Below are 19,191 nucleotides of genomic sequence, written 5' to 3' on the forward strand. Positions count from 1 at the left end.
TTAGTGAGAATGTCACTAGTGAAACATACCTACAGATGTTAGATGGCTACCTGAAGGACTGTTTGGAGGATGTTCCATTACAACAATGCTGAACTATGTTAATTCAACAGGACAGCACTCCAGCATATTTTGCTGTGAGAGTGCATGAGTACCTTAACAAGAAGTTTCCCAATAGACGGATTGGCCAAAGAGGTCCGGTGAAATGGCCACCCTGCTCCCTGGATCTTATTTATTGTTGATTTTTTCCTGTGGTGTACCTAAATTGTCCACATACTTTCACTAAATTGAAGAATGCGATAACCAGAGAATGTCTTAATATCACTCCTGAGACAGTTAAGTGTATCAAGTCATTTTATTGTGCCAGAACACAAACCTGTATTGAGGGGGGGTCAAATTTGAACACCTACGAGACCTGTGAGAATAACCCTATGATGCACGACATGGACCATCATGTATATTACAATTGATAAAAATTATTAGATCATTAAAGCTCAAAATATTTTTGTCTGTATAAAAACAATAAATCTTTCATATTTTTTTCACTTATTTACTTTTCTTAAATATTCATTAATTTAAAATTATTATTTTTTACAACGTTAAAACTCTCAAAAGTAAGCAGTCTTTAAACTACCTGAATCATAAGTATCGTAATTTGATGGAATGTCACTTGTAGAATATGGATAATTTTCATATTCCTCAGAATTCACTGGAGCATTATTGTACGGAGAATATTCCATTGGTTGGCCGTCTGGTCCTATGTGCTGAACTTTACGAGTACTCACTACTTTTGTTACAGTTTTTACCTATTAAAAAATTTACACACATGTAATTAAACATTTAACATATTATTTATTGAAACAAACTGAATACTCTGATTAAATATTACAAATTATTATATTAGAATAAAAATTCCATATTTTATTTTGTAAATAAATCAGTTTTAATTTAAAAATCATTTACTATTTTCATACTGTAATTATGGAATTAATATTCTAATATTTAAAAACAATTAAAAAAAAACTGTACTCTTACATTCAAATTATAATGATGGTTTATTTAGATAATGTTTTGTGAATTAAAACTGATTTTTAAATATAAAATTGTAAAAACAATGTTAGTATTCAGTTAATAATAAATTATAAAAAGTTTATTTTTCAAATAATTATCGGAAATACAGGAGATATTTGTAAATGAAATATTATTAACTTAATTAGGACAGCATAATTAGTAAACAATATAATACAGAAAAAGTAGATTGACCCAATAAAAAAGAAAAACCAATGTATACCAAAAGGCATAATGGCAAATTTTATGTCTTATGATAAAACAGAATATTTACTTGTTGTGTCTTTGTTTGAGATGTGGTACGACTGATCAAATGTGCATTTTTTCCTACATTCTGACAATCTGGAGATTCATTATCTCCATGACCATTGGTTGAAGTGGACGTTCGATAAGTCATACTGTATGACTCTTCTACTTCTGGAAGTTCTTCCTGAGTATAAACACCATCGGGATATGGACTACATAGATTTATGAGATTTTTAAGTATAAAATGTATTTCCATTGGAACTTTTTCCTATTTCATGCAAATATAGTTTTTATAAAATTTCTACTTACATGTAATGTTTCATATTTGTATTTCTGTCAGGATAATAATTCCTAAAACATAATAAGATTGTTTAGTGCAACTGGAATATATAATAATATCTTTAAATTCATAATCTGAGTGAAATTTTTATCTTGAATTTTTGTAGAAGCAGACAAACAAATGATAAAAAAGTGACAGATGGTGACTACGAGATCTTCAAAGAGTGCTTTGTGTTCCCAAAGTTAATAAGTTTAAACGTAAGATATACTTTATCGGAAGAGTTTAATATGTATGTCTTAAAGAAAAGAAAAGGTAAACTGTGAATTGAGAAAATAACTTTGCGAATTAAATAAAAATGAAGAGAATCGCGTAAAATTAAATGTATACATATATTAAAAATTGCAATTTAAATCAGTTTAAAAATTTAGGGAGATTCAGCCATAAGGAAATCACAACAAATAATTAATTTTTCCTGATGTTGTTTCGTAAGTTTTTAACTACATGTGATAAATTTTTTGAACATTTTGATTTATAAAAATATTAAAGATGTAATTCATAACTAAATCGGGAAATTTTATGAAAAAAACTAGATTCCAGCAAATTAATAATAAAGACAAATTACAAAAAAATATCTGATAAATATTTTAACTGTACCAAAATTTCCCAAATTAATGCAATGCTTCTACAGTATTAAATAATTAACTGATCTATTAATTAATAAACATAGAATGATTATAAAGTAATCCTAAAAGCAAGCAATTTACATTAAATTTCTCTATGGGGAAAAAAATAAGAATAAATTTATTAAACATTTCCAAATCTTCTCAATAGCTATCTATCTATCTTCAGGTTAGAAGTACTTGTACATTCAAACCATTCAAAAAATAAACTTGTTTTTAATAAAATACACATTTTGCATTTTAAGCATTATGCATTTTTTAAATTGAGTAAGCAACAGACATAATTTGCATATTTTTTGACGCTCATGAAATCTTTGAAGTAAAAATATTTATAAAAGAAAATTATACAAAAGGCTAAAGAAGTCTCGGTGTGTAGTCTTCATCACCTCTTAAGAATATGCTATTATTCATAATGGAATTTTAACATCAATGTTGCTATTAAAACATAATATTAACAATTATTTTTTTATTTTTCGCTTCAATAAGTTTGTATTCTATTAGACTATATCCTTAATAATAAAACTTTTATAAAGTTGAAAAACAAAAAAATATTATCCAATAGATTTGTAATATTTTTGATAAAGAAAATAAAACATGCATTCTTTTTCCTGCAAAAGGTCATTCATTAATTTGATTTATTTAAATGAAACACAGGAAATGCAATTCACATCAAAATCATTTCGGAATGTAAACAAATTTTTACCAATGTCACTAAAATTCCATTTATTGTTCATTTAAATTTAGAATAACTATAGTGCAATAATAATAAAGATATACTAATGTGTAAAATATTTTATCTGTTATATTCAAAATTTTAATAATGTGTTGTAATATACGTAATATAACAAAAAATATTATTTTAAAAACTTTCAAAATTCACTGTTTACTCAGGAAATAAAGAATGCAGTGAAAAAATTTCTTGTTGCAGATTTAATTTAATTTTATCTACATAAAATAATAAGCTGAAAAATTGTCATATTGGTGTTAATTTGGATGCTTGTGGAATGTATCAATACAAATCTTAATTCGATATATTTCTATAGAACAATCAGTTTTAATTTATGCAAATCTTTTTATGTAAATGCTTCTGAATAAAATCATGATCTTACTGTATAAATTTAATATATTCATTAATAATTACAATTTTTGGAAATAACAGAAGAGAAAAAAATTTATGGAAATGAAAAACTACTACTTACAAGCATCAGCATCCCTCTATAAAGTATACATACATACATACATACATACAAGAAAAACATTGGCAATCCGTGAAGTGTTTAACCGGCAGAAAAGAGGGTAAGGGAAAGGGGAGTGGAAGAATGAGGAAGAGGAGATAGACAGTAGAGAAAGGTAGGATCCCTCTGAACGGCATACATAAGACTACAGTACCCTCTATGTTTGATGTTGGCATGCAGTTTTTAGGCTGCAAGGCCGTAGTCCCCCAAAGGGTCTAAAAGAAAACCTGAGTGTAGCAAACACCAATAATTGAGCGCCACCACTAATAGCTAAGTGTAGAAGTTAGTGCCAAGTGGCTGTTAGTAGGAAGACTTATATCTACTTAATACTAATAAAACTGAATGCGATTGCGAATCTTACTACTACTTAACAGCTAGACATACAGCGCAAAAGCAAATGAACACAATTACTAGATGAGACTTTTTTATGTATTTATTTTTTTTAAACATTAACTTACTCACTAAATAAACTAACCTACCATAACCTAGGACAAACCTAACCAGAGGACTAAAGCTAATAAACTCTAACCTAATTTTACCTAACCTATCATATCCTAATTGGAAACCAAGCTAAGAGTCCTTAATCTAACTTACAACTAGGACTAACTTAAACTAATTAAATTTAGACTGAAAAAAATGGAAAATAAGAATTAAAATACAAAGTTCAAAGGCAGCTATATACTGACAGATGAAACAAAGCAGGAAAAAGCTAATTGCCATCCTTGCCCCCAGAGTAAGTGCTCTCAAGAGCCCCACTAAGGGATATGAATGCGAGTAGATGATGGAACATCATATGCATATGAACGAGTTGGTGTGGGTTGCAAGGCCAGTTGTACCCTTCAAGAATAGCAGCTCTCATTAAACTATCCCTAATGCGATTGTAGCTATTGCAGCGAAAAACTAAGTGAAGTGGTATTCGGTCCTCCTGAATACCACAATCACATTGTGGATTGTCCACAAGGTTAAATCTATGCAAGTATTGCTTAAAGTTGCTGTGTCCTGTAAGTAGCTGAGTGAGTGTGTAACTAGGGTAAAAGTGACAAAGAATTGCAGTAGTGTCAGTGTCAATCTTGGGGATGAAAGTGTAAGTGAGTCTACCAGTGGTGTCATGGTCCCAGCTGTCTGGCCAGAGAATGAAAATTTGCTTCTTGACATGATTGTTGATGTACGAGGTAGGAATTTAACTGAAAGTACTGGTGACTGAAGACTTTGCAGCTTGTTTGGCAAGACGGTCGGCGGTCTCGTTGCCGAGAACCCCCGCATGATCCGGGACCCATTGGAAATCTATTCTAATGTTGTTGTCTAAGTGTCTGAGAATGTGGTGTATGAGATGGATAAGTTTTAAGTGGCTATCAGACTTTGCAATCCTGTATAAAGCTACCCTACTGTCAGAATAAATGCGATAGTGTAAGTAGTGTCTTTTGTCCTTCCTACGCCTAATGTGAATTAAGCTCATACAAATAGCTAAAGTTTCCGCCTGTGCTATTGAGCAGTGTGTACCTAGACAGAATCAAGCGTTGTGAAGCTCACAGCCTAAGTCGGAGTGAACTACAAAAGCGGCACCCACATTGTCACCCATCTTGGAATCATCAGTGTAAATACTAAACATGGGACGATCACCTGGATCTTCGGAGTAAACGTCAGGGGCAAGCTGATGGGAGGGGTGGTAATCGTAAGTCGGGAAGGTATTTTCGTCGATGCTGAATTTTTTGATATCATTAATCAAGGTCAAACTGCGGGAATCTTACCTACCCTAATCATTTTGTCAACATCCAATCATTTCTAAGTCAATAGGGGTCAATCCTGACATTACCACTCTATAAAGTATAGAAGAATCCACAAAATTTTAATAAAAATTGATGAAGGATCCTTTACCCCTTTTTAAACAATAGTTTAAGTTATAAAATTCAACAGAGAATGACAACTATATGACTTTTGCTTCTTCAATTACAGTGTAAATTCAATTATTCCAACTTGATGGAATCAGAGGGGTCCTTTTTGAATAAACAAAATTTAGGATATTTCAAAAACTAGTTTGTTTTTGTGTTTTGGTACAAAAATCAAGCACTACATTTAAAGTTTCACAAACAATAAATAATGTAATGCAATTAAAGCAAGTTGGACAAAGACAGACAAGGGAGATGGGAGAGGTTGAGCTTCGATGAATGTCTGTTTATTACACTGAATTTTATACAGTTTACGTATTTTATTATACAGTAGATTCCCCTCTATAACACGGGTTCATATAAGATGGATTCATATAAGATGGATTCATATAACATGGTGAAAAAATTGTGATCGTGTTTGTATAACATGCTAAAAGAGGCTCGTATAACATGGTAAAAGAATGAGACAGATTTTCATGGCCAACTTGTGTCTCGACAGGACTGGTCAAATCTGGACCAATAGTGGACAAGCAGCAGACCTACTTGAGAGCTACCAGCATAGCGAGGACGCTGATTGGATGACCGCTGTCCAGCGGCATGCATATATATGGACAGTTTAGGCGGGAAAGTTTTCTTGTGATAAAAAACATTTATTATTCAATGGCCATAAAAATTGTTGTCATGTAGTGCCTTAAGCCTGATTACTAAATAAAGTTATTTTAAATATAACAAGTAAGTTAATTGCTTTGGGCTGTGAACAGCTCATGTATTTGTAAATCACAGATTCATATAACATGGAACGTATTTACTGTGTTATAAGGGGTTCTACTGTATTTATTTCAAAATTTCTTGTATGTTTCATTTCTACTTATGGTATCTATCATTCATAAAGTGATAAAGGTTTTGAGGGGGTTGAGGTTTGTTGGACATCCAAAGAGGGGAGGAAGTTACAGAAACTTGGTCAAACTGAGACAGGAGGGAGAGAGAGAGTAAAAATTTTAAGAAAAACGCAGAAGTAATTTATGGACAGCCCTTTATCATAAAAAGAATTTCACAGTCATATTGTATGAAACATTTAGATGAATTTTTAAATTTTATTTTAAAATCTAAAATGCCTTATAAAAATGTTTTCTTATGTTACTAATGCATTTAACTATTTGAAAAAGTTGTCATTTGAAGAAAAAAACTATGCCTATAAAGTGAAAATTATCTGACATTTTCAAATTTTGTTAATCAATCAAGTCGTTTAATTATCATAATGTTGACAACAGTCCCCTATCAATGATGAATTACCAAGCATTTACTCTATTTCTATTTAGGCTATCATAAACATTCTGAAGATTGAATATATTAATTCTAAAATGTTTAGCATGTATTAAAAGCCAATTTCAAATACCAGTAAACGGAAAAATATTAAAATGGTAGTAATTATGATTTCAGGTACTTTTTATGAAATCCAATATAAACAATTCTAATTAAAAATTAAATTTTTTAAACTAAAAGTGGACAATTTTTTAATACTTTGGTTAAAATTATTTTGGATATTTTATTGATTATCATTTAATTTATATATTATTTTTAGAATCAGAATTGTAATATCAATCATTCTAACTGTATATTGGCATATCTTCCAAAAAAATTAAATACAATAATAGAAAATAAGACAAATGTTTTGATTTAAATCTTTAATTTTGCACTTTATGTATAATTAATTGATAATAAGCTCGACAAAATATCACGTAAAAGAAAATAACTATTTTGGATCTAATTTATCCTTACAAAATCTTTCCTTTGAGTTTTAACAATACATTCATCGTATATAAAAATAAAATTGTTTTCTAGCATTAAAGACAGAATTTTGAATATTGCGACTTAAATTACTAAATTTGTCAATTTTCTTAATGTAAATAAATGTATTCAAATATAATTGTGAAGTTAATAATAGAAGGTTAACAAAATTCAAAATTATTAACTGTTAACACTCACTTCTTCCAAAACCTGATTGTACATAATGAAAAAACACCAAATATACCAAAAACCAGTAAAACTATTAATACAAATGTTATCCATGAACACCATCACATGTATGTTAACAAAAACCGAAGAGAACGAGTTTAAGCAATTGAACACATTTATAAACCTGATGATGTTTGTGGATAAGGGATGAAAATATTCGTATTATTAAATAGTTTTACTAGTTTTAGGTACATTTAGTGTGTTTTTTATTACCTGTTAATATTAATTTTAACAATTAATCAATCTGATTTACAAATTATATGATACAGTAATAAAATAATTATTGAAGTTTTAAATAATGTTGAATTAAAAAAAAGAACAAAATCATCATATTCACTGTTTATATCAGTGTTTCTCAAGCTTTTCAGACTATTGCCCCATTTTTGTGTGTGTGTGTGTGTGTGTGTGTGTGTGTGTGTGTGTGTGTGTGTGTGTGTGTGTGTACATACAGTGATACCTCGGTTTTCGTCGATAATTCGTCCAAAAACAATCAACGAAATCCAAAAACCGATGAAAACCGAGGCAATTATTTCCATACGAATCAATGTAAATCCAATTAATTTGTTCTAGACACTCCAAAATACATACCAAAAACACATTTTATAGAGAATTAATATATCATTAAATAATAAAAGCAATAAGAAATTAATATAAAAAAACAAATCTGAAGGGAAGCAATGGAATTGTTTGGCTAGACACGTGGGGTAATGTCTTGTCTTGTAGAAGTTAGTTGGACATGAGCTTCTAGCCTATATCACCCCATGGTAAAGTGTGACGTAATTGTCATGTAATTGTCATATGCGTTTATGATGGTCATATCGCGGGGAATAATGTGCCTTCCGGGAGGTCCATTAAGGGAAACTGGCCCCTATTCAGATGTGGAGAGAACCCGGAAAACTCTGACCTGGCAAAGCGCAAACCCACGACCGAACTCCCAGTGTTGAGGGAACGAAAACGTTGGCCAATGGTGGGCTGTCGCAGGGTAATGCTCACAGAATGTGAAATAACGCCACACTGAGCAGGAAAATGCGTGGGTCGCCCTTTGTTTTCGCAAAATTAGCAGCGAGGTCACTTGGGCACACTGACGAAATCCGAGGCAATCAATGAAAACCGAGACAAATTTTTCACGAAAAAAAATCGACAAAAACCAAAACCAATCATAACCGAAGTCAACGAAAACCGATGTATTATTGTACATATGTTTTAAAATAAATTTTGTTCCCCTTGTCTTCAACACCCCCTACCACCCCTTGCCTTCCCACACCCTGTTGAATCTTCTACCATCTGCATGGTAGCACCCACTTTGGGAATTGCTGGTTTATATAAACACTCATTACAATAAATGCTGTCAACTATCAACTTGACATTTGTCATTTTATGAGACAATTATCATATTTATCTTAGTAATTAAAACAGGTACTCTGTAATTTTAGATAATGTATTAATCATTCTGTTTGTTTACTATTTTATGTTAATATGCAACATGGAATTTATTGCAACATATTGTAATAACCGTATTTAGTAAAATATTTAACTTTTAGTAATTACTAAAGCTTTACACTCAAACCAATTTCAGTTCTTATCTGTTATGAACTGAAACTATTGGTACAGTTAAAACTTATCACATTTTTTTTTAAATAATTTTAACATTGCAAATTATATTGGATTCAAATATCTTCAATTTCTATAAATTCTAGAAAAATTATATATCAATTATATTTTATGCAAATTTAAAATAAATTCCTAAAATAATGTAAATGTATTTCAATTTTGTTTCATTGCATGAACTTGTTTTGAACAAATTAAATAAAAATTACAGGTTCGATGTATATATATAATAACAATGTATATGACTATTAGTAAAACTATTTTAGATTTTCAGATTTTTAAACAACCTATTAAATTTCACTACATATTATCTTTCATATACAGTTTATTTACAAATACATTTATATAGAGTTAATTGTTACCACTGTTAGATATAATGTTTGTTCTAGATTCCTCAGGAATGAATTTCCCTGTCAAAAATTGCATCATCCAAATAAAAAAAAATTCTCTCTGTGAAATAATTCAGTTAGTTTTAAGAAGTGAAATTCTTAAGTGCTTAATTCCATGCAAACACATGCAATCATGCTTGGATACCAACCTCTGTATTTTCTGTACTGTCACAGTACGCAACAGTTGCTGTTCCACCGTAGATTCGGTCTTTCGGTTAATCAAACTGGGGAGAAAAGGCAGCAGCATAGGGTTAAACCAAAGCATAGGGTAGGATTTGAGAGTGCTCGGTTAGCAATTAACAAAGCATGTGCATTTAAGAAAATAAAAATTGAAAGCAGGATGTAGGATTAGGTTTTTCTCTACTTGGTAAATATACATTAACATAATACTAATATTAATGGGAATAATAATAAATAATATTAAATAAACTGACTTTATTATATATAATTGTAAATTAACAAAAAAAAAAAAAAGGAAAATTTTTACTATAATCACATAAAACATCTGAAATAACACCTATAAAACACCATTATAATCAATAAAATACTGTCTTATTTTACTAAAGTTAACAGCTATCATTCACAATGTACATGCTACTATATATAGAGGATATATATATATATACATAATTATTCAAATCATTTTAAACAATTATATATTAATTCTATAATTATAAAATTGATTACACAAAATAATATATAGAATAAATTATAAGCAAATATTTTAAAATAAATGTATGAAAAGAATCTATTCTTTTTTCTTTAATAAATGCAGTATATTTATTTAATGTAACTTTGACTTATCACAGGAAACATTCATGCACAGAATAATTAGAAAAATATGAACATTTTATTACAAGAAATGCATTTACATATATTTTTCTGAAATACGTGATTACAGAGAAGTTTTAAATATCAAATTAATTTGAAAAATAGAAAAGAATCAAACATGATCCATAACAAAATCTCCATTAATGTAGAAATCAAATGATCAAAACTCAAGAATATCATATGAAATTTCGGAAATTAACAATGCATATATTATCTTATCGAATGTATTTTATTCTGCCAATATTGTGATGTACAATATTTTCTCTGTAAACTTTTCTGATTGTGTTTCCTTTGTATTTGTTATTATTAATGTAAGATGTCATTCATTTCTTTTAAGTCAAAGTATAGAGATTAGAGATAAAATTCAAGAATTTTATCTCAATTAAACAATTTAACTTTGTGAATTTTATTATTATGAAATACACACACCTGTGTTTGCATTTGAACTCTGCTGTCCTATCTTTTCAAATTTTTGTCATAATTATGAATTTTCAGGGATGATTCTTAGTAAGATAATGGTAAATTTTTTAATGTTTTTTGTTTTATTTTATTATAAAATTTAAGTGAATAAAGAAATAAAATTTATATTTTCATTGATTCTCATTTTACAAATATATTCAAAACACAAAAGGAATACCAAACTGGACATACTAGACAGTTAAATTAGCCAAAAAACTTTCGTTTTTAAAATTAAATGCCGAATTGAGAAGGTTTTTTGCTTATATATTCAAAGATTTGAAAAATATAAGCCATATATTCATTTTCCTATATGAATTTTGCATATGTTATATACATAAATGCATATATAAAAAAATATGTATTGTATTTTTATTATTAACTTGTAAATCTCAATTATATGCTACAACAAGGAAATATACAGAACAGTGGATTTCAATAATAATCTGTATTATTAAGATATATAAATTACTTCCAAACATGCAATTATCCATGAAATATAAAAATTAATAAACAATGACAACATTTTTTTCAAACTTAAGAGTAAAAATGTACTGTTACATACCATTTTTCTAAATATTGAAATAAATGATAAGCTTAAGACACAGAATACTATAAAACACTACTCAAAAAACTTATTTGGATAGCTCACGGATATTTTGAAACTAAGTATTCACTTGACAAAGTCGGATAAAGGCCTATCATACCGAATTCCTGCCCATTAATAGAAAACACTGTATTTTAGTATAGAATAAAATAGTCATCAGAGATAACTCAAAAGATTTAGATCAACTAATCTCCAATAATTAATTGTCAGAATGTCAAACAATGAATCATTATATACTTAATATATAAATACTTCAGATTTATAACAATCAAATTTGCACTAAGCATTCTATGTTATTTTTATACTACACTAAAAATACTAATATTAAATCTTATAAAGTTTTTAAGAAAAACATAAGATAAGATCTTATGTAGGAACTTGGTATGAAGCAAAATAATCCTAAAGAATGTCTAGAAAAAAACAAATACAAAAAGCATTGACTAGACTGATAAGAAAAACATTTCCATGTCACAAGGTTTCTTCTTTCACTTCAGTTTAATGAACATTATTGTAAAAAAGTTTCCTATGATTAACACAAGAGACATGTGTTATTGAAACTAGATACCATAATTTAAATGAGAATATTCAGTTTTTGTTTAGATTAACTATTAGAAAAATGACATAGTTAAAAACCTGACAGATATTGTTAATGGAAGTAAATTAAAACAATATGTAAAATAATCAATAAAATTAATAACATAATTATAAATCTGTAGACTTATTAAATTTTATATAAAGACAAATATTATACAATTATTTTAATAAAACTTTATATAATTAGGATTAATTTTTAAATTTCTATAGTCTATATATTCAATTGGTCTACGCTATTTGAAAAATATTTTGGAGATAAATTTTATCATCTCCAAGAAAGAAAAATATGAAAAAATGTTGTTATCAACTACCATATTTCATAATCAAATATAATATGATATTCTGCTGATAAAAAACAAGAAAATGATTTTTTTTCTAGCTAACACAAAGATTTAATTTATCTTAATAAAAGCAATATTATTACAAAAATTAAAGGAAGAATTTCTAATTTCTAACTAAGTGATCAGAAAGAACAACCAAATATTTCACAGAAAAATTGATATATTAATACATTAAATTTATCAAATAATTCGGAAAATAATTAATTTCACACCTTTCTTACGTCTTCCGGCAATACTTTATTAAAAAGGTGTAAGGAAGGTGCAAAATTAATTATTGTTAAGTTCCGGCTTCGAACGACACTGCGTAATTCAGAAAATTTAGCTTAATCGTATAAAATATATGCATAATTACAAATCGGCAGATTTCCAATCAACCTAGTATAAAATATTTATACAATAAATGTAGATTACTTGATAAAACTGCAAGACTTATAATTTAGTATAAAAGTAGGTAGTATCGGTACAATTACAGCTCCGAATAAAGAGTCTCTAACTAGCATTTGAGAAATAACTCCGTATTTTTCCACTTTAAAAATTTTACCCCATTTTTGAAAGTCTGCAAAGATTCAAACAGAATGATTTCGGGGATATGTCTCCTTAAAGAATCACACGTAGAGGACAGTTCCTTTGACTTTTTTACTCATGCGGGCACAATCTACGGCTCCGACAGGGTCCCATTCGGAGCCGCAATTGCTCCGTAATATCTTTATACCAAAAATTAAGTAAAAATTCTTACAGAATGTTTGTCAGAGAAATAATCTACAAGGAATTCAAGATAAGAACTAGAAACTGGATTGTGATATTCAGGTTAAAAAATTCAACTTAAAAATATGTTTTTAACAGCAAAATATTTCAAAATGAAATGCTATAAGACCAATTAAAGTATCAATTTCTTCTTAAATTAAAAAAAAAAGGCCAAAGTCGCTCCTTACACTAAAATAAACTTTATTATTATATTTTTTTAATACTAGAAAACACAGAAAATTATACAAATGCCTTGAAAAGACCACGTTAACGTTTTAAAAATAAGTCACTTAACACCTACCTAAAGCTTATAAATTGTGATTTTCCGTTATAAATTTGCATAGGAGGCAAGAGCGACGGTAAAATTACGTTATTAACACACAAGACGACACGTAAAAAACGAAAAAAAAACGTGAGAAGTGGTTACTTACATATGAGAGTCGGCCATATTGTGGTGACTGCTTTTCAGGTGTCTGCTACTACTGTGTGACGTTGACGGATGTCAAAAAGTTGTTACGACGCTTCGGGGAAGAACCGTTTCCCCGACTCGCGAATATAAATAAATTCTCTATTAACAAACTCTACATCGATCGGAAGGAGCCAAAGATAAAGTAATGGAAACATTCGTTTCCTCTCATAATGGCGCACAATAACGGCAATCGGTTCGAAATGGCGATTCGGATGATCGGTGAAAGAACCGGAATGAAAAATGACGTCCGACGTGTCAAGATTGTTACGTTATTGTCGACGTTGTTTACTTATCTAACTACGTAACGCTCAGAGTAACAAATAACTCGAGTGGAGGGCGATGACTCAGATCAAAAAACAAAAGAAAGAAAAAAAAACACAAGAAAGATCCTTAATTGAGGTTTGCCGTTTACTAATTAAAATGGAGATTTTTGTAGGAAATTCTAAATCCAGTACGAATTTTTATGTGTTTAGCTTAATAAGCGTGTTTTTTTTGTTAGGTCGTTTCGAATTTTTTTTGGTGTGGTTACGTGTAATCTATGCACCATTTGGATTTTATTGGAGTCTAATGCCTTATCGCGCCTACTTTTTTCTTTTTTATCTGGAATTGCTGAGATTTTAATCTTTACTTCCGATTATATTATTAAAACGATCAGAAATAAATTTTTAGGAAAATTACAGATTTTATTCTCTATAATGCTTTGAATTTGATGGGTTATTATTCTAATAATAACGCGATTTTTATAGGATTTACATTGCATTATTATTATTATTATTATTATACGGGATTTTTTAAAATTATTCGATATAATTCTTGGAAATACATAAATTTCTCGTATTCTATTTATTTAAATTAAATTTTCATAAGAATTTTACCAATTTATTCCTGAAGATTAGCCATTGCAGTCTAATCTACGAGAGAATAAACTCCGATAGGAATAAGCTACTCGATAAAAGAAAAAAAAAACGGTTCCGAGTGAATTCTATTGTATTTTTCTTCAGAAATATCACAAATTACTTTTCATTTGCACCAAGTCTATAAATTAATAGAAATAAAAGCGTGCTGATAAGTCAAGAAATCAGTTCTAAATATGGGTTCGAACGCATTAAACTGTAATTTACGAACAGGAAATACGTATACAGCGTTCTAGAATTTAAAAGATAAAATCTAAATAACAATATTTAAATAAATTTAATATCATGAACTATCTGGAGAGACTTATTGCTTATATTTTTTTAAACGAAATCTGATTGTAGAAAGGTAACATCCGTTATTTCCGACGTTTCCATCTGATGTCCTATATGCCATCAATGCATGACAAAAGACATAACGGTCTGAAGTAGAACGGATGCGGATCAGCCTTTAAATAAAACTCTGTATAGAAAGTTATATTGTGAATTGAAACCAGATTACACAGTGAAGAATCATAACTAAACTCTTCCGTTTCCATATATGCTAATGTAATCATCGAAACTACACTTTGGACTTTTTTATTTACATAATACTGTATTTACATGATACACTTTTACGGAAGGTAAATATACCCGTAGTTAACTTCGTTAAAAAAAAAAACAAAGGCTTTGTAAATTTATGCTAATATAAACAATTTTTCAAGGTTAATGACTTTAATTTAAATTTTTCATTGTTTATGTGTGTAGTACCGTTAATTAAAACATTGTAAATCGATTCTTAATCGTAACACGATCACTTAATAGTACTTTGTACTTAAGTGTAAGATTTCATTGTGAATATTTAAAAATGCCACGTTTATTTACTATTCAAAGATAGTTTAAGGAACACTTCTAATCTCACGTATTTCAATATTACTATATTCTGCAGGCCTTCTTTATCCATTGGGCTAAATGAACTATAGCCAAAGGACGCCATTGATCCAATGGGCGCTTAACAATCGAGTATCTTGAAGAATTTTTTCAATTATAGATGCAAAAATCTCTATTTAATTAGAAATGTCATCGAAATTAAACAAAAATATTATTAGTATTTTGTAGGCAATGAGAGATATTTAATTATTGCTGAATACAATGTGATTAAGGGACCAAATATTTTAGCCTAGGGCGCTCAAACTTGTTAAGAGGGCCTGATTTTCTGCATAGCGACATAGCTGTTTTTAGGGAGATTAGAAATTATGATAAAATTATATAAAGAAAACAAATGATCACGGATCCCCTATTGTTTTTTATTAGGTTAATTATAATATAGTTAGAGAAAAGGCTAAATTGAATTATTATAAAAAATAAGAATTACTTAAACAGTTGTGTGTTTATGCCCGCTGGACAAATTTTTGTTGGTAGGCTTCCTTACCGTTGTAAATTGCAATAAGTGAACTTTGTCTCAATAATTATATTTACATTTTATTGGAATAAAGTTATATATATCTTATAAATTAAAAAATGTATATCTGGTCTATGCTGAGGACTCCTATTTGTCTGTGACCCATAAGCTTTGCTTGTTCCTACCCACTGCCTCTCCATCATCATCAAGAACGTTAAATTTCGCCATCGAGTTACAAAATAAACAAAAAAACTCGTGCTATTTTACACTATTTAGTTTATTAGACTGAATATTTATTTTAAATATCAAAACTATTTTCTAGTCCATGGGAAGATTGGCGATTCCAAATATCGCGACTTGCAAATTGGGAAATATTAACGTATTTAATTAACTGTGAAGATATCAAATATTACGAGGTCAAAGTGTACGATGTTAGAGTGATCTAATGATTAGAAGGAGTAGAATTATAATATAATGTTTTAAGGACAAGGAGAATTAACTGGATCAAACGAAAGTCGTAGAAGAATTGGCCTAGATGGCAGCACTGATTACTGTTCTGTATTTTTCTTACCCCTCAGAACAATGACTGGAGACCATTCTTTTATAACTTTTATCGCATGCCATTCATTAGATCCTGATGTATCATTTATCTATATCAAAAAATATTGATCATTAGATAAGATAGTTACATAATCTTCCATCAAATTAAAGTTTATTTTAATAAATAAAAAAGCACTATTAATTGTTTTATTGCTTTAATTAAATATTATAAACTAGGAAGTAGAGTGCATCTAATTTGAAATTGCATGTGGTAGTGGCGCGTTATTCTATAGGCAAAAGGGCAATTGCCTGGGGTCCTCTGTTGATGGGAGCCCCAGGCAATTACCCTTTTGCCCATCAAACTAATCTTTCATAAGAAAATAGTCTCTTCTAAGAAAAACGTCTGAAGTCAACAATGTACAGTACCTCCTAATTCAAATTCGCCTGGGCCTAATGAAGCTATAATGCGCCACTGACCTGCAATATGGTAATAATAATAGAACTATAGAAAGATTCTTCAACTTTAAGGGTCGATTTACACACAACAGTGACGTGCCGGTACAGTGCATCGATAAATATCACACATAGCCAATCAGAATTTCATGTATGACACTTGTATGATTGACAGAATACAAATCACGTGTCGTAGATGAAACTCTGATTGGCTATGTGTGATATTTATCGATGTTTATGCACCAAACGGTCACTGTGCCGGCACGTCACTGTTGTGTGTAAATCGACCCTAAAACAATTTCCTGATAATAGTCATGATGTCCAGATTTTTCGAATAAGGCTTGTCTGTCACAAGGCTTGCTAATACTGTCTAAATGGCCACTGTTTTGATGAATTCACGAATTACAAAATATATAATTCATGAAAGATATAAAAGTTCCATATATTCCGAACTTTCTAATTAACGTATCATTTACCTTCCTACAATTAGCCCTGTGACTCATACTAATGAGCGTGGTTTTATTATTTATAATACCATTCAAACAACCATTAAACATTTAAAAACTTACAATGTTAGTATTAATATAAAATATTAAAAATTACGTACAACTTTTCTTTTATTAAAGAAGAAACGTACAAAAATCGTTTTAAAAATCGAATATGAACAAAAATATTTTAAAATATTGATTAAATTTGATTGTATTGCATACCTATTTTGGCTTCATATATTTCTGAGTGACATTTAAACTATAATTTTTCAAGGAAGTTCAAAATCCTCGGAGAAATTCTTATTCACATGCCACTTACATTTCGTATTGCAAATACGATTTAGAAACAAAACATAAGGCTATTTTATAGAAATGATTTAAAATTACACGAAAACTGTAGTAAATAGATATCCATTATCAATTTTTTTTTACAGAAAATTGCCACTAGGAAAAAAGCAGAGCAACTAAAACAATACTCTTTAATCATTGAGCGTAACCAAAGTTCCTCAATGTTCCAAGTTTTTTGGATAAGATTAATTCTTTAAAAAATGTAATCAGTAAAGTAAGAAAATTGTTGTATAATTTAAATAATTTTCAAATATATATTCAATTTAAATTAACTTTTTTAATATAATATTTATAGATTTTCTGAGGGCTTTATTGTTCGTTCTAATAATTCCAGACATTTACTTAAAAATTATTACCTTTAATTACATATATTCTCAAAATTTATTGCTTTTGATGCTAAAAATTTATTTCTAGACATATGTAAAAAAGTTATTTAATGGGGAAAAGCAATGCCAATGGGATCTGCGGATGGGGCAAAAGGGGGAGTTGTCCCCCTCGAGTAAAAAATTCCACACATTATAATCGTAAAAGTAATTGAGATATGCAACCTAATACCCTGTGTTGATCAATACTGCATTCTATAAGCGTGAAAAACCCAAAAAAAGTAAACAATTAAATAAAAATTTGATGTAATTATTTGTTTTCAAGCTATGCTCCCTGAAAAATTTTCTGCGGATGTCCATGGGTCATACAATGCCACACTAATTATTTTTTTATAATGTGAAAACTAGTAAAATTAGTAAATTGCATATTAAAATTACTCGGAAAGATAAAAAAAATACAAGGAAACGAAGATTTGAAAATTGTATTTTTTCTATTATTAAGCCTAGATAATGTGTACATAAATTGTGCATAAGTGTTTATAAAGTCTCTCTAATTGCAAACAAAAAGTACAATTTAGAAGGAAAGAACTTCTGGCATTTTATTTCTTAAAAAATAATGGAATCTTGGAACTTTTTTACATTATTATATCATAAAAAAATTGATTATTGTAAATTACATCAATTTTAACGCTCCGCTTTTAAAAATTTGAAATATATTCCTTCTCTCAAACTGATTATTTCCGTTACTAAATACAAAATAACGAGGTTGAGGGCGAAGTTTTAAACGCGAAAACGTGTACGTCGGACGTTCGGCGCCGCTTTCCTGTAAGCCTAGAAGTTTGGCAATGGCGTTTGGAATGTCGAGCATGATTCCACTGACTTCCCAAACACCATTGTCAAACTTCTAGGCTTACAGGAAAGCGGCGCCGAACGTCCGACGTACACGTTTTCGCGTTTATAACTTCGGCCTCAACCTCGCTAATATATCTAAAGAAACGCCATTTTATTCCTTAACAAACTAAAAACATAAAATATTTATTGTGAATTATATAAAGTAATAAAATATTCAAAATACTATCCGATATTATTATTAAAAATTAAATTTTATTTATTTGATTTATTATTAAATTTAGGCATGAAAGACAGAAACATCTGACATGTGATGCCATGCCCTGTCTCCGGAGTAAAACATACATGATTTAGTTCAAATAATGAATCAGTTGATTTACTAAAATCATGTTCCTTTAGAAAAATCAACTTGTTTATAGCATCACTTAAACTACCATTAACACACGAAGGG

At 29.2% G+C, this 19,191-nt stretch overlaps 1 protein-coding gene across 5 annotated transcripts in view; it reads right to left on the reverse strand.

The window, feature by feature from the left end:
* Window positions 1-13,845, reverse strand: part of LOC136981893 (catenin delta-2-like) — a 46,642-nt gene extending 32,797 nt beyond the window's left edge. Inside the window, exons 1-4 of one of the 5 annotated variants that reach the window (XM_067278273.1) lie at window positions 13,410-13,845; window positions 1,621-1,662; window positions 1,340-1,523; window positions 632-803 (exon numbers count right to left, since the gene is read on the reverse strand). In XM_067278273.1, coding sequence (XP_067134374.1) covers window positions 632-803; window positions 1,340-1,523; window positions 1,621-1,662; window positions 13,410-13,426 — 415 coding nt within the window. In that variant the 5' untranslated portion in view covers window positions 13,427-13,845. Of the gene's footprint in view, window positions 1-631; window positions 804-1,339; window positions 1,524-1,620; window positions 1,663-9,554; window positions 9,778-13,279; window positions 13,352-13,409 lie in introns of those variants that run through there. The other 4 variants (XM_067278272.1, XM_067278270.1, XM_067278271.1 and 1 more) reach the window with 4 other exon arrangements.
* Between the last annotated feature and the right edge of the window lie 5,346 nt (window positions 13,846-19,191).

This window comes from Centruroides vittatus, unplaced genomic scaffold (assembly GCF_030686945.1).
Source record: "Centruroides vittatus isolate TY-2023 unplaced genomic scaffold, ASM3068694v2 contig_799, whole genome shotgun sequence".
NCBI classification, from domain to species: domain Eukaryota; kingdom Metazoa; phylum Arthropoda; class Arachnida; order Scorpiones; family Buthidae; genus Centruroides; species Centruroides vittatus.